Source organism: Gadus morhua, chromosome 2, assembly GCF_902167405.1.
Source record: "Gadus morhua chromosome 2, gadMor3.0, whole genome shotgun sequence".
In the NCBI taxonomy this organism is placed as follows: Eukaryota; Metazoa; Chordata; class Actinopteri; order Gadiformes; family Gadidae; genus Gadus; species Gadus morhua.
In genome coordinates, this window is record NC_044049.1 from 5,868,794 (window position 1) to 5,890,645 (window position 21,852).

At 46.0% G+C, this 21,852-nt stretch overlaps 2 protein-coding genes across 3 annotated transcripts in view; one reads left to right on the forward strand and one right to left on the reverse strand.

The window, feature by feature from the left end:
• The window catches only part of grin2ba (glutamate receptor, ionotropic, N-methyl D-aspartate 2B, genome duplicate a), a gene marked incomplete in the record, with an annotated part of 71,468 nt that extends 53,823 nt beyond the window's left edge, over positions 1 to 17,645 (reverse strand). Inside the window, 4 exon segments of the mRNA XM_030378712.1 lie at positions 12,376 to 12,483; positions 13,005 to 13,139; positions 15,763 to 16,093; positions 17,585 to 17,645. Of these exon segments, the coding sequence (XP_030234572.1) occupies positions 12,376 to 12,402 (27 nt within the window).
• A 2,144-nt stretch (positions 17,646 to 19,789) lies between these two features.
• fmc1 (formation of mitochondrial complex V assembly factor 1) lies at positions 19,790 to 21,781 on the forward strand. Of its 2 annotated transcripts, none has more exons than XM_030378793.1 (2): positions 19,790 to 19,988; positions 21,348 to 21,781. In XM_030378793.1, exons 1-2 carry the CDS (start codon positions 19,860 to 19,862, stop codon positions 21,549 to 21,551), a joined length of 333 nt encoding a protein of 110 aa, XP_030234653.1. In that variant the 5' UTR covers positions 19,790 to 19,859; the 3' UTR covers positions 21,552 to 21,781. The 2 variants fall into 2 exon arrangements, with proteins under 2 accessions (XP_030234653.1, XP_030234644.1); XM_030378784.1 differs by having other exon boundaries at positions 19,796 to 19,988; positions 21,336 to 21,781.
• The last annotated feature ends 71 nt before the right edge of the window (positions 21,782 to 21,852 follow it).

Genomic DNA, 21,852 nt, shown 5'->3' on the forward strand with positions numbered 1-21,852 from the left:
CCCCCCCCCCCCCCCCCCCCCCCCCCCCCCCCCCCCCCCCCCCCCCCCCCCCCCCCCCCCCCCCCCCCCCCCCCCCCCCCCCCCTCCCTCCTTTCCTCCACCCCTCCCCCCAGAGGAGCAGAATATTGAATGATGAGTTTCATCCCAGACATCAACTCTCTTTCTAATTTTACTCTTCAATTAATTCCCAGGTATTCTTCCCGGCGACGGGTTCTGATGAGACCGTTTGCCACGGAGACAGACTCCGGCTCCGTCAGGATGGGCTGCGGTTGTTTTTGCAGCGATTTTTTCTGCAGCTCGTCCGGGCGTTGCGGGACAGCAGGGTCTGTTACCACCGGTGGACAACGCTATCTCTCTGCTGTCGTTTTTTTGGCATTCTCATCAAAACTTCCCTCCGTGCGCGCTCCGGGAGGCATGTGTGATAACACTCGGGAATGACCCACAGCCCCCCCTCTACCAAACAGACATACACACACACACACACACACCACACACACATTAGACATACAGAAACACACACACACACACAAACATTAGACATACAGAAACACACACACACACACACACACATTTACAACACACGCACACACACACAGACAAAAACACACACACACACAAACACATACACACACAAACATCAGACACACACACACAAACACACACACACACATACTCACACACACAAACACTCAAACAAATAAACAAATACACACACAGACACACTCACACACACACACACACACACACACACACACACACACACACACAGACGGGCAGACAGAACAGAAGTTGAGGTTCATCAGCCCTCCCATGGAGCAGTTGTCTGACTGCAGCATGTCGGTGCTCAACCTGTGGCCCCTTGCTCGTGTTTGTTGTGGAGCATAATAATGATGATGACAGGAAGGACAATAATTGTGAGAATACTACAGCAGAACGCTCAGATCGAGGCCCCTTGCTCATCTATAGTGCTGATCATAATGATGATGATAGTAATAATAACAACGACGATAATAGCAAGGATGATGTTGGTGATAATAATAATAATGTTATTAATAATAGCCTTCTTAACCTATATCAATGTTGTACATTATTGCATTTCTATTGGGATTCACATTGAACAATAAAACAACTGGCACCTGACACACAGAGGAGACGAACCCACCCTAATGTGAAGTTGAGCAGAGCCCTAACCTACAGTCGTTCTTAACTCGTTAAGCCCTGCCCAATGCCAATCAATCAACCCTAATTAGCATAACCCTAATTGTAAGCTCTCATTTAGCCTCTCCGTAAGCAAGTAGAGAATTTCTCTGTCTAATTGCCCCCTCGGTTTGCATCCACCAGCGATCTTGTTGGCTAATGAAAGCCAGCGTCGCGGGGATGAATATGTATCCTCTTCAGCCATCTGTAGTCTTTTATTGACACGTCCCTTTGGCTCCACTGGAAGATGCGGCAACCCGATAGCTCTGCTGCACTGAGGGTTTGTGTACCGTATTATAGCGTTTCAAATAATACGATCCCATTCACGCTGACGTTTCGCACCATGCTCCTGATCGATAGATCGGCTGGTCGGCTGGTTTTCTACAGGCCCCTCACTCGCACCGCTTAGCAACGTTTAGCCATGCTTTGTGACTCGGGACGAACAGGTGATCAGGCTAAAAGTTCCGGCGCTCACAACCCTCTGCAGTTGCCGTGACAACCCTAGAGGACTCCATTTTGCGGAGGCGGAGAGAGTTGGCTCCGATGGACAGCCTTTCGTAGTTCCCGGTATATACACACGTGTAAATGTTACACGCCAAAAAAGCTCATGAAAATTGAATGGAGAGAGAGGCAGAGATAGAGACAGGGCGATAAGGGCAGAGGGGTGATAGACATTTTCAGTTTGTAGTCAAGTTTAACACCGGAGTGACAACCACCAAACCTCTATTTAGAGAAAGAAAAGATGGAGTCCAACTGGAGCAGGCAGGATCAATAACAGTTTTGCAACAGTGGCTCCTCTCCTTCTCAGTGTCCTCAGGGCCGAGCGACAGTTAGTTAATATGTTTTCGTCTTTCCGTGCCTTTGTCGATAGGAGAGGGAAGAGATAGAGGACAGATGGACTAACATGTTGGGGAGAATCGAACCCGTGTGCAAGGCGTATGCCGTCGACACGGTCAGGGCTTTAGCAGGTCGAGCCAGCGAGCTGTCCCCATAGAAAACGCTGGTCCGGTCGTCGGGGGAGAACACTCGGGCTTACAGAGGCTCTGTTCTGCTTCTCAAAGTCTCCCGCCCTGTCTTTCATCTGCCACTAGCCCGCGGGCCCTCCTCTCAGACGCTGCCCGCTTAGTCTCCCTTCACACAGAGCGATGAGACGGTTCCACAGGCCGTCGCCACTGACACGCGGCGTTGGAGACGCTGGCATGGCGACAGGAACAAGATGGCGGACAGCGCCATCAGCTGTGAAGTCGTGGAGCGACCAGACCATACTCCCACTCTGCTCCAACTGTCTTCATTGTTCTCAGCTGACTCTCTCCTCATAACCAGACACCCCCTCGCTGTAAACTTTAAGAATGTCCTTTCTCATCTGCTTTCTGCTCGTTGTGCTTCTTGCTGTAGCACACTGGCAAGAACATTTGCTTTTACAACAATTATATTTTGAGTCTAACTCTGCACTCACTCTAAACACCTCTACCTCTAAACACCACTACCTTTAGACACCGCTGACTCTAAACACCACTACCTCTAAACACCACTAACTCTAGACACCACTAACTTTAGACACCACTAACTCTAAACACCACTAACTCTAGACACCACTAACTCTAGACACCACTAACTCTAGACACCACTAACTCTAGACACCACTAACTCTAGACACCACTAACTCTCGACACCACTAACTCTAGACACCATAGACACTACTAACTCTCCAATAACTATACACACCATTAACTCTTATTGATCTTGTTTTTGTTTTGTTTAATTCTGTTGTTACTTGAATTATAGTATATCAAATTTTGAGTTGTTTATTTATATATATATACATCTATTTCATTCTATTTTTTTTAAAGCACTTTGAATAACCACTGTGTCTGATACTGTGCTATACAAATAAACTTGACTTTGACTTTTAACAGACCTCTAAACACCATTAGCTCTAAACAGCACTAACTCTAAACAGCACTAACTCTAAACTCCACTCACTCACCACTAACTCGAAACATCATTAACTGTAAATACCATTAAGTCTAGACACCACTAACTCTAAACACCACCAACTTAAAGGCTAAGTAAAGTCAACGTTTTAGCAGGACATGCACCCAGGGGATAAAGAAAAGATGCATTGCAAAGCAAAGGTTTTAAAAAGTACTGACTCTTTGGGTTTAAAAGGAGCAGGTGCGTGGTCAAATGTTGTCACAACGTACGTCACAACAACCTGAGCCAGGGTACACCGCCCATAGAAAACGAGAAATACGAGAGAGATAATGTTAACTTTAATCAATTTAGCATGAAATAGCAGACACCTAGCACTTCATCGACAATTTCCCTGCATTGTCCTCAATTCGTCTGACACCTGTGGCAAAAGGCCTACGTCCCGGTCTACCTGATTATGTTAATTACAATAATTATCGTATCATCTGCGAGGCGACAAACTCTTCGGAGTGTGTTTGTGTGTGCAATGGTGGCTTTTGGTCTTGGTCTTTTTCACTTGATGAAATGTCGTCGCTGACCGAGCATGGGACAGAGAGAGAGTGGCGGAGCTTTTAACTTGAATTGAAATTGAATTGAGAGAGAGCGGTAGTGGGAGAAAGAGAGAGAGACAGAGAGAGATGAACAGGAAAATGTAGAGAGAGACAGAAAAAGATGCAGAGAGAGAGAGAGCGAGAGAGAGAGAGAGAAAGAGAGAGAGAGAGACAAAGGGAGAGAGAAAGAGAGACGAGGTGAGAGAGAGAGAAAGAGAGAGAGAGACAGAGAGAGAGAGAGAGAGAGAGAGAGAGAGAGAGAGAGAGAGAGAGAGAGAGAGAGCGAGAGAGAGACACGCACACACACACACACACACACAAAGAGAGAGAGAAGAAGTGAGAGCGAGAGATGTAGAGAGAGTTGCAGAGAGATATTTGCGGAAGATGGAGGGTGGACAGTATATTTTATTCAGTGGCAGCAGGGTTCAGTTCATAATCAGAGCGACTGATTCACAGCTTTAATTAAAAAGTACCCTCCCAGCGCTGGCACTATCACTCTGATGTACCACCAGTGACCATGATCACATCCTCGTCCATATAACGTGGCCGTGCCGCCTGTGTGCACGTCCCTGTGTGTGTGAGTGTGTGTGTGCTTGTGTGTGTGTGTGTGTGTGTGTGTGTGTGTGTGTGTGTGTGTGGTGTGTGTGTGTGTGTGTGTGTGTGCGTGTGTGTGTGTGTGTGTGTGTGTGTGTGTGTGTGCTTTATATATATATATATACATTCATATATGTGCTTGTATGAGCGTGTGTGTGATACATGCTCCATATAAACTCCTCGGTATAACCTGCAGTGGTATTTGTCCAGCCGTGTTTGGAGGAGGGCGGTTGAGGATGTTATGGATGACGGGAGCTGTTCGGTCGGACAGCAGTGGTAGCGTCATGTCACTGATTCCATTTAAGCCTCCGCCAGGAGCCAGCCTACAGACAGGGCTTTAATTAAAACACCAAGAGAAGGTCCGGGCGAGAGAGGAAGACAGGGAATGGGAGCGAGAGAGAGAGAGGGGGGGGGGGGGGGGGGGGGGGGGGCGATGTAATGTGGAATGGAGAGACAACGTGGAGAACGAAGGAGAACTGAGGAAATAGAGGCTTGAAAGAGAGATAAAATGAGATAAAGAGTTCGCTCTGCAGGGAAAAGAAAAGTAGGGTGTGTGTGTGTGTGTGCATGTGTCAGTGTGTGTGTGTTTTCTTTTCGTGTATGTGTGTGTATTACTGGTTGTGTGTGTGTGTGTGTGAGAGAGAGAGAGAGAGAGAGAGAGAGAGAGAGAGAGAGAGAGAGAGAGGAGAGAGAGAGAGAGAGAGAGAGCGAGAGAGAGAGAGAGAGAGAGAGAGAGAGAGAGAGAGAGAGAGAGAGAGAGAGAGAGAGAGAGTGTGTGTGTGTGTGTGTGTGTGTGTGTTTGCATTAGTTTGAAGGTTGCTTGTCTAGCTAGCCTGTATGCTATCCTGTCACTCTCCCTGATTGAGTTTTTAGGGTCTGGCACACACACACACACACACACACACACACACACACACACACACACACACACACACACACACACACACACACACACACACACACACACACACACACACACACACACACACACACACACACACACACACACACACAGGCTCACAAGCACACCAACTAGCACATGCATGTAAAGTGGATTCTGCGTCAATTTTACTGATGCAGTCTTATATGATCAAATCGTCCCTTTATGCAGGAAAGCAGAGCCGGGATGTTAAGGAATGAAAAGTCACGTAACATCTCTTGCGTTACATTTCTCCACCATAACATCTACCATAGCATCTTTACCATAACATCTCTATCCTAATAGCTCTATCCTCACATCTCTATCCTACCTTCTCTATCATAACGTCGCTATCCTAACAGCTCTATCCTCACATCCCTATCATAATCTCTCTATCCTAACTTCTCTATCATAACCTCTCTATCCTCACATTTCTATCATAACAACTCTATCCCAACATATCTATCATAACGTCTCCATCATAACATCTCACCCTCGTCCCGATCTATCGCCTAGGAAACGTACCACCAGCTCCGCCCGCTATAGCGTCTGTCAGACCACCGTCTGAAAGCACACCCTATCAGGTCTCGATATGGGGTCGCTGGGTTTCTCTCTGAACACCTGAAACATGACACGCAAGTGGTGCCTTTTAAACAGTCTGAACCGCAGGAGGAACTCAGCGAGACACTGAGCTCTTAAGATGGCTTTCATTTTTTAACTATTATCTCTAGGACGTCAAAATCCGCTCCTCGTCATTGTCAGACATTTTGTTACGTCTTCTCCTTGGTTGACTAGCGGCGCTGGCTCCACGGCTGGCGTCACGAGTTAAACTTTTATGCGCTGGGAAAAACCGCAGTAAAACCTGAGGCGCGTCAAAGGAAAGCAGCTCAGTACTTTAGCAAAAGAACGGTTCTGTGGGTCTAACCTTAACTCTGACCCTTCCATAGTGCAACAGTGGTTCGCTTTTAAAAACCATGTCCGGTGTGATCGACCCATAGCCTGTCTACTGTAAAAGGTGTAGAATTGATACAGATTTGCTTGATCCTCAATAACAGAAAGGTTTGGAATGTGGGGGAGCACTGTCCCCTTTGAAGACCTAAGGGGCGTCCTCACTTCCTCTGCCTGGTACCGCGTGAACAGGAGTTTGATTAACAGCCAGTCTTCCTGTCAGAATGGTAGCTAAGGCAACCTGGCAACCCCCCCCCCCCCCCACCCCCTATGCCCTCCATCCCATCTCTAGTCATGGTTAATTAATTGACAAGCTGTCGTCAGGCGATGCCAATCGTAACCGAGGCTGATACTGTGTCCCGCTAAGCAGTCGTACCATCACAAGGTGAAACCGATATGATGGTCGTTAGATTTCGCTGTACTACAGAACGACTACAGTACTAGCAATACAACACAGAGCTAACCATTTATGGACATCCATTATTTTCCACAGTACCTCTCCCTCTCTCTCTCTCTCGCACTCTGCTTAAATAAAGTATACCTAATCTTATCCTGGTTTCAATGAGGAAGCTGTGCCAACGTGTTTGAGGTTACTAATATCGTTAAACACTTGCGCTGTAGTTCATTATTCAGCCACCATTTAAACATAGCAGCCAATCACAGGAGTGAAATAATTAGCATGAAATATATGATCACTCGATTTTAGGTGCATTAGCTTCACGCTTAGTGCTCTGAGCATATGTATACATAGAGAGAGAGCCAAGAAGACAGCAAACACAGTCCTTTACTGAGGACCATATTATAGCTTTATAAATATGATCCTGATCGTGATAATAAACATATATCACACTGTATCTAAACATAATGAGAAAATTAATCTCTTAATCTCTAGCAAGGGTAAGTGTCAGCTGGCTACTGAGAATTTACCTGTTGGTAGCATTAGGATATTGTTAGCATTAGCCCACTGACCACTAGTTTTTATATTTTGAAGATATTGACCTCAAAGAAATAATTCAGCTGAAACAACAATCTGAATGTGCGATACAAACACACACACACTCTCACACACACATGCACCATGTGTCATAAATATTTGGCCTGTTAAGCCCTTTGAGACTGTAATGGTGATTAAGGGCTATACAAATAAAATTGAATTGAATTGAATGCACACACACACACACACACACAAACACACACACACACACACACACACACACACACAAACACACACACACAAAAACAGACACTGACACACAGACACACACACACACACACACACACACACACACACACACACACACACACACACACACACACACACACACACACACAGACACAAAGACACACAGACACACAGACACACACACACAACCCTAAACACCAGCTGAGGCTTTGCAGGGTTGGTTACACACACACATTTATGTACACATGCAAGCACACACAAACAAACACATATCAATAAGCCCCCACACACATATGTATCTATACTATTAAACACAGAGGCAGGCATATGCACACACACACACACACACACACACACACACACACACACACACACACACACACACACACACACACACACACACACACACACACACACACACACCCTATACAGTCATCTATACCAACTAAGTGGAGCGAAATCAACGTGTTACAGCACATATAGGTATAGACCCGCCGGTGCCATGACAACGGTGTCGCTCTGACAACATGCCAGGAGACATCAGATGTCACCTCACAGGTCAATTTACACACAAACACGCACATACACATTAACCTTTAACGTTCATGAAGGTTCACACACGCACATACAAACACAAACACACCTTTAACATTCATGAACATTCTCACACACAGTCAGGGTAGTCTTGTGGTTTGGGTGTTGGAGTACTAAAACTTCAAATATCCACAGTTTACCTTTGGCACTGCCCTTTAGCAACTCGCCTTAACCCCGACCTGCTCCTTAATGACCCGTCTCTGTACTGTCCAACCCTGTCCTGCTCCTCAATGACCTGTCTCTGTACTGTCTAACCCCTACCTGCTCCTTAATAACCTGTCTCTGTACTGTCTAACCCCTACCTGCTCCTTAATGGCCTGTCTCTGTACTGTCGAACCCCTATCTGCTCCTTAATGGCCCGTCTCTGTACTGTCTAACCCAGGGGTCAGCAACCATTTCAACATGCAGTGCCAGTTTGACATTTTGTTCTCTGAGTGTGCCTTAAGCAACAATATATTAAGAATTAAGCTGAATTATGACCAAAAATATTTCCAGAAGACCTGGAATTGTACTTTTTCCATATAGTCCACAATCATGCATCAACATTTTAAAAGTTTTTTGGTTGTTATATTTGCAACATGTGTTTACAAATTATAACTACATATGTCCCATCTTAAAACAACATTTTCAGAAACTCATTCGAAAACATATTTGCACTGTGAGAAATGTAAAAAACAAGAATATGTAAGAATGTTGGAACCATCCACATCAATATCTTTAAGACATGTACAGCTTTGCAAAACCATGTGAAGGCGATGCATACAGGTCACTTGCAACAATATTTTGAATATTTTCTTCTCTATTACCCACAACATAGGTTTAAAAACTATTAATTGATCCCATTTCAGAACACTGCTTTCTGTAACTAATTTAAACATATTTGCACCTGGAGGAAATGCCCAAAACAGAATAAAGTGCAAAAAAAAAATCGCTAGTAATGATTATGCTGCCGCATTGTGCTGTGATTTTTTGAAAAAAAAATAATATAAAAAAATAATAATAATTTTTAAGTGTGCCAATGATTATGCTGCCCCGTCCCAGTGGCTGCTCCTTAATGGCCTGTCTCTGTACTGTCATAACATATTGGTTATGTTACAACCACCCTGATTAAATGAAGTAATATAAACTTATATTACATATAAGTTTGATAAATCATAGTAAATTAGGATCATTTCACTTTAACTTTACAGGGGTGTCCTCTATTTTAGAGGGGTATAAGTTTGGGAACCACTGGTCTCCCAGGCTGTCGTCTGGGTGACGGATGGGAGAGGAGCAGCTCCATCGACCCATCGCTACGCTAGCTTGTCAATGCTAACGTGCGAGCCATGTAATCAGGTCAAGCGTAAGAGCTAATCTCATAAAGGGACAATGAGATTAATAATTATTTGATAAATGAGAGACACTCCACGAGACCAAGAGGAGAGGGAGGAGCTGTAGTGGTAAATCCTGCTTATATTCCCCATTACCCGGGAAGGGGTACTGATGGACAGTGTGGAACACGGGCCATCTTGACCCGACCTGATGGGTTTGTTTTAGAGGTGGAGAACAAGCGCGTTGGAGTAGAGGAGCAGCGGAACAGCAAAGACAGAGAGGGCCATTAGTTTAACGAGCCACGGTCATAAAACAAAACGATCTCTATGGGTAGAGGCCCAGTTTAGCTGTCCAGACGGCAGCTGTAGTTTAAGTCTAGACTACAGGGGCTTTTGAGGAATTTCTTTTAGATTTACTATTACTTTTTAACAGACAGACAGACAGACAGACAGACAGACAGACAGACAGACAGACAGACAGACAGACAGACAGACAGACAGACAGACAGACAGACAGACAGACAGACAGACAGAAAGACAGACAGGTGAGAGGGTTTTTCCGCATTATCCAAACTGGTATATTTAGCACAGACGATGTGCCTATGTTCACGTGCACACGTTCATGTTGCGTATGTTTGTGCGTGTGTTTAGAGACTTGTGCTGCGGGTCTATTTTTAAAACAGCTTTGATGGTTAAAGGAGCTGCAATTTAAAAAAGAATAAACTCCTGTGAGTCGTCCATCTTCCTCTTTTCTTTGGTTTGGGCTGACTTCACCTCCTCTCCCTCTCTGGGCTCCATCTCCTCGTCCTCCTCCTCCTCCTTTTCATCCTGTCATCCGATTCCTCTCTCTGAGGGCGAGTGTCACCAGCTGCACTACGCAACTGCCTTGTTGCATCATGGGTAGAGAATGAACCTCCTTCAGATGAAGCTTCTCAATGTTCCCCACTTTAGCAGGCCTCACAGCAGAGACTTGTGAACGGGTGAGAGGGGATGGAGAAGAAGAATGGGGGATGAAGGAGGGAAGAAAGATGAAGGGGTGATGAAGGAAAGAGGTGGAATGATATGGGATGGGGACGAAGGATGAAGGGGTGATGACCTGGCCCTCCCGGACCGGGGCCAGGCACACACACACACACAGACACACACACACATGAATCCATCCGGCAATAAGACTAATACCTGGGGGATGATTGTATACTTCCATGTGCATACTTCCATACACTCAAACACTATTAATACATCCAGCAATAGAGTTTTCAATGTTCCCCTGCCTTCTCTTCCATTTGCAAACATCGAAGGGGTGATGAAGAAAGCAGGGCGATGATATGGGATGGGGACGAAGGTTGAAGGGGTGATGAAGGGGTGATGAAGAAAGCAGGGCGATGATATGGGATGGGGATGAAGGATGAAGGGGTGATGAAGTATGATGGGGTGATTATATGAGAAGGGGATGATGGATGAAGGGGTGATGAAGAATGGGGGTTGATGAAGGATGGAGAAGGGATGAAGGGTGATGAAGGATGAAGAAGTGATGAAGGATGAAGGGGTGATGAAGGATGAAGGGGTGATGGATGAAAGGGGGATGAAGGATGAAGGGGTGATGGATGAAGGGGTGATGAAGAATGGGGTGGTTGAGGTGTGTAAGTGTGTGCCGGGGTCCCCCCCTGTTGCTAACAGCGTCTCTGCTGATTCCCGCAGCGCGCTAATGCTGTATGACGCAGCGCTATAGTAGGCAGTCTGCTGCGCCAGCACATCGCCGCGGCAACACCGTGACTTTCAGCCAATGACGGACGGCAGAGCGCGGAAGCTCATCTAGCAGCTGTTGCTGCTGTGGCGATAGAGAGGGAGTGAAGCGGGCGGACTGTCCATCAAACACAACGTACTGAACCCTGCCACCTCCTCGTCTTCCTCCTCTGACACGCAGCGGGAGAACCAAAACATTTAGTCTCTCTCGCTCTCTCTCTCTCTCTCTCTCTCTCTCTCTCTCTCTCTCTCTCTCTCTCTCTCTCTCTCTCTCTCTCTCACGCCTCTGCGACAGAGCTCAAAATGTTCAACATTCCCGCTGATTAATAGAACAAGGAGAGAATGAAGGGGAGGGAGGGAGAGAATAAAACAAGGGGAGGGGGAGAGTAATGGAGAGGGAGTGAGAGAGGGAGAGAGTGGAGGAGAAGAGGGAGAGAACGGAGAGAGAGAGAGGGAGAGAGAATGAAGGGATAGAGGGAGAGAGGGAGAGAGAGGGGGAACCAGACAGAAAGAGTGCAAAAGGTACAAAGAGGAAATAGGAATAAATAGAAAGATTAATTAGAAATTAACGGAACGATTAAGAAACACTGTCCCTCTGAGCAAGAGATAGAAGAGGAGAGAAGGACTCAAAATAATTCTTCTTTTCTGTATCTTATCGCGCGCACACACGCACACGCACACACACAGGTCCCAATGTCAACCTACCTTTGGTCACACACTATTAAAACTAGTAACAACTAAATACTGCTACATTCCCAATTACAAGCGAACACACACACACAAAAACACAAACTCACACATAACCACCCACACATTACCACACACACAATCGTAGTTTTCGAAAGCTTTGATTGGCAGATCAATAAGAGTTGAGCCATCAAGCGACACCGGTAATCGATGGGGTTAGGGTGGGGGTGAATTACAACGCACTGACACACAGCATGGATCAAAGAGCACGTCCAGTGCAAGAAGCCCTCCACTCCACAGATCTCTGAGCACTACTCCAACCACTCCCACTCCACCCTCAATCACTATCCTTAGCCTATGCTAACCTTAGCCATTGAACGCTATCATTATCCTTTAAAATATGTGGCCTCTTCAAGTCAACTTTAGCTTTTAAAAAATGTAATTCTCTAGCTCAAGTTAGCCTTAAAAAGCAAACATTAGCCTTTAAAAGCTCACTCCCGCATATAAGATAATCCTTAAATCGTTAAACTAATGTTAGTCTGTAAACACTGTAGTCTTAGAAACTAAACCGTAGACTCTAGTACGATGCTTACTTTGTTGTGTCAAGCTACTAGCGTGCGAGTTAGCATGGTGCTATCGTGTGTTTTCATCCTAGGTTGCGAGGCAGCGTGGTCCTACCTTGTGTTTTGCCAGCCGACGTCTCATCGCTGCTTCTCAGAAGTAGCATGATGGTTTAGCGTGGCGTTCCTCTCTCCCTGTCATAGCCTCAGAGCGAGCCAGAGCGACCTGGAACACAAACACCACCAAAACATGTCAGGACATTATACGATTACACATACATGTGATAGAAATGTACAGATAATAGGACACAACAGGTTTAATAGAAGCGTACAGGTGTAAAATAGAACATAGCAGGTGTAACACAGAACCCTACAGTTGAACTATAACCTTACAGGTGCAACATAGAACCTAGCAGGTCTAACATAGAACCTTCAAGTTGAACTATAACCTTAAAGGTGTAACTTAACTGAAATAAATAAATGTAATATAAAATCAAAATAAATCTTTGAAACAAGCATCCATTTGAATGTTTGAATTGGGCTGGTCAGGATGTTTAAATAGGGGAGGCATTGATGTTTCAAAAGGTGAGATGTTTGTATTTGTGTGTGTGTGTGTGTGTGTGTGTGTGTGTGTGTGTGTGTGTGTGTGTGTGTGTGTGTGTGTGTGTGCGTGCGTGCGTGCGTGCGTGCGTGCGTGCGTGCGTGCGTGCGTGCGTGCGTGTGTTTGTGTGTGTGTGTAAGACTCACAGTAGAGTTCTGGAGGGTTCTCCTGAGTCAGGAGGGCGTTGTCCGGTGTTGACGCCTTTTGCCTTCAGAGCGTTGTTGTTGGTGTTGTTGTTGTTGTTGTTGTTGTTGTTGTTGTTGGTTGGTTATCCGTGTCTTCTGGAAGACAACACAAACAGGAAGAATATTAAAAAGTCAGTACCAAAAAAAAGAAAGTGCTCTAAGGTGGTCGTTTGGTCCGGTTTTTGTTTCTGTTGGACAGCTTGGACTTGCAGCAAATTGATTAGAAGGTTTGCTAACAACCGTCCGAAAAAGAACCTTCTAGTATGCCATGGAGCTTTGTTTGTGTGTTTGATAATTATAATTATGCTCCATACTACACTCTCTATACTGGTATCTGTACTATACTCTTTCTACTGTTCTCCATACTATACTATCTCTAGTGGTGTCTTTACTGATTGCAACTGGTCATGGTCATACTGGTCTCAATAGTGGAACCTTGTCTCTGTTGGTCTGTAGAAGCCATAAGTAAGTTTAGGTTAAATACATTATTGATTAGAATCTGCTGATAAATAAGATTCTCCCTGCAGCACAACAGATTTTCTTTACATATTTCATAACACCCCCACACACACCCCCAGACACATACACACACACACACACACACACACACACACACACACACACACACACACACACACATATATACAAAGAGACACAACACACACACACACACACACACACACACACACACACTTAAACACAAACACAGCCATTACGCAAGAACATGGAAGTGTTATTTTCTCACCTCTTGTTCTTTAATGTCCCCTCCTAATCTGTCCTAATCTGTCCTAATCTGTCCTGATCCCACTCATAAAGATAGTGTTTCTGTCGCCACAGCCACTCTGACGTGTCGGTATCCAATACCTTTAACAGATATCAGATCGCGACCCAAATACACGCTGCCAATAAGGTCAAGACTTTCTCTTTCTCTCTCCATCTCCCTCCCTCCTCTCTCAGGTGGCCTAACAAACCACACACAGGGTCGCAGGTTCACGTTCCCGGGTTTTGAGGCCGTGAAATGTATGACATCGTGTTTCGAACCCCATCTCTTTGGTGTTTGTGTCCTATTCCCATGGGAAGTATATCCCGGGTTACACACAAAAGTCTATATTCAGCGTGTGATCCTTTAGCAGAGACCCCATTGGGGAGGGAGGGAGGGAGGGAGGGGGGGAGGGAGGGAGGGAGGGAGGGAGGGGAGAGAGGGGAGGGAGGACGGGGCTAGGACACCAGTGACCCCACATGTGTTCGGTGTGACCGTATTTATCTTCCCCAACCCACTGGCAAGGAAGCACATGCTCGCTGCAGCAAGCAGTTCCACATGAGGGGGGCGTCGTGTGTTAGCATGTTTAGCTGCGTGTGGTAAAGACCATGGTAACGGGGAAATGAGCCATGTTTAACAGGTCTGCCAGCTAACACTGTAATTTTAAGTCTCACTATCTTTATTTATTTATTTATATATTAGAGGACAACGCACATTGATGAACATGTACAGCAGTACACGTAAATGTGCCAGATTGTAGCCCGGGGGGCTGATTCCCATCTGTAGTCCATCTTGGGCAGAACAGAGATTTTCATCGCAATCGCATTACAGTACGTTATTGGCAATTATCCATTCTATTATTATCCAACAATGGCATGGTTGACAGCTTTAAACCTCAGCTCTAGGTTTGTGACACATCTTGGTGTCTTAGATCTAGGTTGGATAGATCTGGGTGTGACGGCTCTAGATTTCACAGCTCTAGGTGTGACAGATCTAAGTGTCACAAAACGAGATGTGACGGATCTAGGTGAGTGGATCTAGGTGTGATAGAGAAAGGCGTGATAGAGCCAGGTGTGGCAGATCTCGGTGTGACATATCTAGGTGAGCCAGCTCTAGTTGGGACAGCTCTATGTGCGACAGATCTAGGTAAGCATCTGTAGGGACTGTTGGGGTCGCATGGTTCAAGAACAGAGAGCATCTTGGGTAATAGCTTAGGGTCACAAGAGCATACCCCAGGTTGGTTTAACCTTCACATTCAGACCCCACCCACCAACCCACTCACACACACGCACACACAACCACAGACATACTATCTCTCCCTGTCCATCATATATGCCGTGGTAATTAACCACATCACACTGATTAACTTTCAATCATACAGCTGACAGCACAGTGTGTGAGTGTGAGTGTGAGTCTGTGTGCGTGTGCGTCTGTGTGTGTGTGTGTGTGTGTGTGTGTGTGTGTGTGTGTGTGTGTGTGTGTGTGTGTGTGTGTGTGTGTGTGTGTGTGTGTGTGTTTGCATACCAACATTAATTAGGTGAAGCACAAAGACATAAATATATAGAATACATTAGGTATTATCTATATCATATCAAATGTATTCTATAAATATATAGAATACAATCTATATCAATTTATATTATATATGAAATCACTGGTAGACAGATCGGACCGAGGTACCATCTCTACATAGAGTTACAAAGACTTTCAACACACACAACCACAAAAATACAAAACCCAACATGCACACACACAAAACCCAACAAACTCACACACACAAAACCCAAAATGCATACACGCACAAGGACCAAAACCAATCAAATATTTACACATAGGGAGCAATAAGCAAGATTATACAAGCAAATCTGAAATAACATTCATGCCCAGGAATCTCTGGTATTTTATCGAATGACATAAATTAATAAAACAGAGACATTACAATAAACTCAGAGAACTCACCTGGTCCAGGTATTTATATGGCCGTTATCAGGTGCAGAGTGGATTTAAAACGACGTCCGTATCACATTAAAGCGGATAAAAAGACTGGTCCGTAGTAAAATCCCACAGATTAAGATTCACTTGTAGAAAAATAATTATCAAAATGGGCTTTGGTCCGTACAAAAAGGAGCACAAAGTGTGTGGCGGTGGCCAGAGTTGCAGACTCTTAATATTCTGTCATTGCTGCGTCTGGAAGTCCTGCCCACGCGGAAACTACGGGTCCATGGGAGCGTGTGTCCATCCAGACGCCCAGCCCCTCTGTCCCACTCCTCGGCAGAGGACGAGAATCGTCCTGAAACACAGAGGGGGAGAGCCTGTGAGTCTGGGACCTCTGCTGCCTACTGTACCGAGTTGTGTACCGTGCTCCCCGTGAGGAACACACTGGGAGCACGCACTACACAGACCACACACAGCTCCACCACACACACTGATACAACACACACACACACACACACACACACACACACACACACACACACACACACACACACACACACACACACACACACACACACACACACACACACACACACCAAAATGTAACTTTCAATTAGGTTGTTTTTCATTTTTTCAAAATTAAATATTCCATTTTAGACGCCTTCAATTTAAGATTGTTAATGAAACACGACATTCATAAATATGGATCTGAATGAAGTTAATGTGTGGTGAAAATTCGTATGAATGAAGTGCTGAATCTGTGCAGCTCCGTGACGGCTGTGGGGACATTTTCAACGACAGCTCGATCAATAAGCCGATGGATCGAGAAGTGTGGTCGGGTGATAATTAAACAGATGGAAGATTGGAGGGAAAAGATGAAGGGAGCGAAATGGAAGATTTATGTTTTAAGACACGCTTCGCTTATCTCAGGTCATTCTGTTGAAGAGAGGTAGGGGAGGGGGAAGGGGGGAGCATCATGCAGACATACAGGTTGGAGAGAGAGCCGAGGGGGTAGAGAAGAAATGGGGATAGAGAGAGAGAGAGTGTACAGGGGGCAAAGAGGGAGGGGGAAGGAGGAGGAGGAGAGATAGAGAAAGTGATTGGGAGCCAGGGAGAGATAGAGGTGACAGACCAATTGAATGGGAAGATGCTGGTTCCGTTTGGCCGTGAGCATCTGGTCGTATCAAAACCAGAACTCATCTTCATGCTTAATGCTCGAGAACCATTTCTAAACACCTAGCTGGTGTCATGCTGTAGCACCCTTACTAAACACCCCGCTAGCTTCATGCCCTAGAACCCTTACTCAACACCTAGCTAGCCTTATGCTGTAGAACCCTCACTAAACACTCTACTAGCTTTATGATCTAGAACATTAATCATCGCCTAGCTATTTTCAAGCTCTAGAACCCGCTATAAACACGCCGCTAGCTTCATGCTCTAGAACCACAACTTATTGGTGCTTATGAAGGAGAAACGTGAGACATGACGGATGTTTGAGACGTTTTAATGAACAGACTGCTGTACAACAACATGGAGAGAGCGGCCCTCGGTCCGAAAAGGCCCCCTTGGAGGCGGGGCTTCCAGAGGCAGGACAACGCGGGGGTGTGGTCTAGAGAAACAGACGATGGGGTGAGTTGAAGATGGGGAGGATGTCTCGAGGATGAAGATGAATAATCTTCTAGAACAAGTTTCACTGCAGTTTCTAAAGAGTGTGTGTGTGTGTGTGTGTGTGTGTGTGTGTGTGTGTGTGTGTGTGTGTGTGTGTGTGTGTGTGTGTGTGTGTGTGTGTGTGTGTGTGTGTGTGTGTGTGTGTGTGTGAGAGAGACAAGACACCAGACACACCTACCTAGGGTAAGCAATAACAGCCGCCCAAAGATGACAGGAGGAGAAGAATGTGTGTCGGGGGGGGGGGGGGGGGGGGGGGGGGGTGGGGGGGGGGGGGGGCAGAAAAGAGCTGAAAGAGGAAGGGAGATGACCACAGCTAACCTCCGGTGGCGGTCTGCTCAGCGGGTTTCTACGGTAACCACCGCTGTGCGTTCAAAGATGGAGAGAGATAGAGCCGTGATGAGGAGGTGGAGGAGGAGGAGGAGGAGGAGGAGCAGGAGGAGCAGGGGTGGGGGAGAGAGAGAGAAGGCTGGAAGTGATGGAGAGAGGAGGGGAGGAATGGGATGGAAGGCAGGAAAAAGGAAAGAAAAAATGAAATAAAATCCCCCTCCTCTCTCTCTCTCTCCTTCCTCCGTGGCTCATAAATAGAAGAAATTGTAGAGCAGATAGATGGAGAAGTAGATGAAGAGGCAGAGCGCGGAGAGAGCGAGCAGATGGAACGACAGAGCCCCCCCCAGCAGCGCGATCAGGAAGAAGAAGAACAAGAAACGAAAGAAAAAGGAAAATATTCCGGCGGGTTCCGTGGCGTCCGCGGGGGGTCTGTGGAAGGGAAGGGGGGGGGGGGTTCTTCAGGCACAAGTCCTTCCCCCTGTCTGTCTGTCTGTCTTTCACCTGTCTGTCCGTCGGTCTGTCTGTCTGTCCACCTGTCTGCCTCTCTAGCATCTGTCCGTGTGTCCGCTCTTCCTCCTATTCAACGAGGAGAGGCTTCCCATCCAGATGACAAAAACAGAAAGAAGACGTCTCTCTCCCTGTCTCCCTCTTCCTGTCTTTCTTTCTCTCTCGCTCTCTCTTTTCCTGTCTTCCTCTCTCTCTTCAGGTCTCTCTCTCTCTAACTCTGCCACAGGTGAGACATTGTTGCAGTGAAGCAGACGCTAGCGCTCTGAGGCAGACATAAAGCCATGGGCTCCAGCTCAACTAGCGATGCCTCCCTCATCACAGAGCATATACTCAACTGGAAGCTCTTGCTCTCTCTCCTGCTCTATCTCTTCTGGTCTCCCTCTCTCTCGCCCATCCCTGAGAGAAGCGGGAGAGACGGGGAGGTGGGCCCACACAACGCATTAGTATTCATTGAGAGCGCGAGGTAGTGGGGGTGAGCTCTAACAAATGGTGAGGTGCCGGTAAGTGAGGCCGGTGACGAGAGAATGGCTCCCCACAGTGGTTGTCAGCGGTAGTACAGCTACAGCTATAAGCTCGAACCGCCACATGGGGCTCAGAGTGGACAATTGGTATAGCTCCGCACTTAAATATACACACTCTCTCCCCCTTTCTCCCTCTCCAACACACAAACACACGCACACACGCGCGCGCGCGCGCACGCTCAAACACACACACACACACACACACACACACACACACACACACACACACACACACACACACACACACACACACACACACACACACACACACACACACACACTTCCGAAGAGCCGCACTTGTTCTATGTCTGTGAGTTAGTGAGTAACATAATTATTAAATATTTAACAATTGTTGTACAATCAAACATTTCGATTATAGTCTGAAAAGGCCGGTGATGAGGCCGAACTTTAACTTTAGATAATGAAATAACCAAAAACATATTTTCTAATCTTTGTTTCGGTCATATTGGAATGTATTGATCCTCACCTCAGGACCCGAGATAGCGTGGCGATTTTGTCAATCCGGCTTTCTTTTGTGATACAGCATCGCCTCCATGTGGCCAGTAAACAGGACCACAGACACAATAGACAATTGAAATGCTTACTTTTAACCAAGTTTTACAATGTATACGGTCATTGAAGTGTTGGAAAACATTTGTTTTAACTAACCTGGAACGTTACCTGGTTCTTGGCTGTTCTTTAGATGTTTGGAGTTGGTGCATACGAGTTGATTAAATGAAAAGTAAGTTTTTTAAAAAAATCATTAGGTGGAGCCGTTATTGGCATAATAATCCTTAATATAATGGATATGATGAACGCTTTCTGTCTTTGAGGCATAGAAACGGCATTTCAAGTAGGCCTACTCTTTTGAAGTAGGCCTACTTGAAATGTATTGCAGGAAAATAATGTGATTGTGGTTGACTACAACGCATTGCTAATTATTATACATTGTCATTAGGCTACTGATCATTGAATACACGAGTCGCGCTGCCTGAAGGACGATGGACATCGATTTTTCGGTGGATTGATTTAACTTGTCTGGTGGCTCGATGAGTCGATTTGTTTTGCCTTCTTGCCTATACAAAAAAGAAAAAAAGCATGTCGGGGTTGTCACCGTCGCTTCGGGTTTTCCGAGGTCTTTTAAAGGAATTACGTGAAATCCATGGAACCACCTACAAGAATACGTTGGCTTATAATTATGTTATTGACCAGTTTCGAAAAAATGGGGTGAGTTGGGCTAAAATGAGACGCTAGCAGACAGCACATCCTCAGCTCTGCTGTGCCTGCGTACATTACGTTAAAAACGTTGCGCCTTTTAATATCAAACGAGTTTGCTTTCATTAACCACATTACTAATGTTATAGTATGATAATATTTTGTGAAAAACGGAGTTATAAGTTGATTATGAGAGTTACAGCCGAGCAAGGTGACCCACAGGCTAGATAGCAGAGTACCGAGACAGCCGATCCAGAGCTCTTGTTTTCGTTTACAAGGTTGAGATTAAATTTAAATATCTCACGGACTTGGCCAAGAGATCAGTATCATGCAATTTATACATAATAAAATATATGTATAGATAACAAAACGTGTATATTTTATATATGATGTTATCGTTTTTCAATAAGTAATGTAAAGAATACTGGCAGATCCCTTGGCAGTCCATACAGACACTAACACACATAGACAGAGACATACTGAATAATTAAATTAAGTTAATTTGCTGCTGGGTCTCAGGCCAAGGGGAGTCTATTAGGTGTGTGTGTGTGTGTGTGTGTGTGTGTGTGTGTGTGTGTGTGTGTGTGTGTGTGTGTGTGTGTGTGTGTGTGTGTGTGTGTGTGTGTGTGTGTGTGTGTGTGTGGGGGGGGGGGGGGGGGGGGAGGGAGGGAGATGCCTGTTGAAATGATGTGGTTACGCCGTCAACCATATTACCATGTTTCTGCTTCACGGGAGCAGTGGGTGGGGGGGGGGGGGGGAGGTGTGCTGTAGCTCAGATCATCGTGGGAGTTGGCGGATCGCTGGAGGGGATTTCCCCCATCATCCTGGGTCTGTCAGCCCGATAGGATCTCCACAGCACAACATAACTCACATGGACGTGAGCAGGGCTAGCGTGGGCAGTCGTCGTTTAATGTGCTGGCAGGGCGGTGTAGTGCTTATCGCGTGATCCCCGACGTCCGGTGTGCTGGTCAGCGTCCGAGAGCAAGATGATGGCTCACTGTTACCTGCTCCTTGATGGCGTGTACCTGAACTCTTATCTTTCGATTAAAGCATTCGCTAAAGAAGCAAATAGTGTTGTTATCCCTGTTCATTGTGTTGAAGGGCTTTCTGTGCCGTCTGTGAATCATTCTATCCAGGCACGAATATATATTTATTTAACCATATATACATGGTTAAATATCAAAGCCATTTTTTGTTATAACTTTCGTTTTTAAACTTATCACATATTTGTATCCATCTTTCACGGCCGCAAGCATATCAGAAAAGCATCCGTGTAATACGCAAACTTACCTGGCCACAAAGCTTATTCGTATTCTGTAAAAAATTAGAATTCTGATAAATGACCCGATTGATGATTAGGTCTTGTTCCAGGTGACGGGGGAGAGGCAGTGCCGGGCGCGGCAGGAGGCGCTCCACTTGTCCCAGGCGTACCTGTGTCTGCTGAGGTCCACTCGCGAACACCTGGCCCTCCACAAGCTCTACCACGGCAAGGGGGACCGCGGGCTGGCCGAGATGGCCAGCCTGGTGGGGCTTCGGCTGCCCAGCCAGCCCGGAGGCAAGGGCTGGGAGGAGTAGCACCTCCCCCTCTGGGCGTCTTCCAGAACCTTGTGGAACCCTCAAGAACCTTGTAGAACCCAGACACCAAGCCAGAAGCGGGAGCAAACCGGTGGGGGCCAGAGTGGACGAGCTCCAGTCTTTAGACCACGTTCGTCATTGTTGTTGTCTTCCTCGTCATCATTTAGTTCCGGTTGATTGTAAATACGAGTTACGCGTCACGTGTTCAAATAAAGTACATTTAAACAGAACTGTGGGATTTTTGTGTCTCATGTTTCATCGTTTCAAACGTGGGCCTATGTGTTCTTCAGTTATAACGACC

What these genes read in the sequence shown, in the direction of transcription:
- fmc1 (XM_030378784.1), top strand. Translation starts at nt 19,860, where the DNA reads ATGTCGGGGTTGTCACCGTCGCTTCGGGTTTTCCGAGGTCTTTTAAAG. An exon ending in ACCAGTTTCGAAAAAATGGG is followed by an intron (nt 19,989 to 21,335) that starts GTGAGTTGGGCT and finishes ATTGATGATTAG; the next exon opens with GTCTTGTTCCAGGTGACGGG.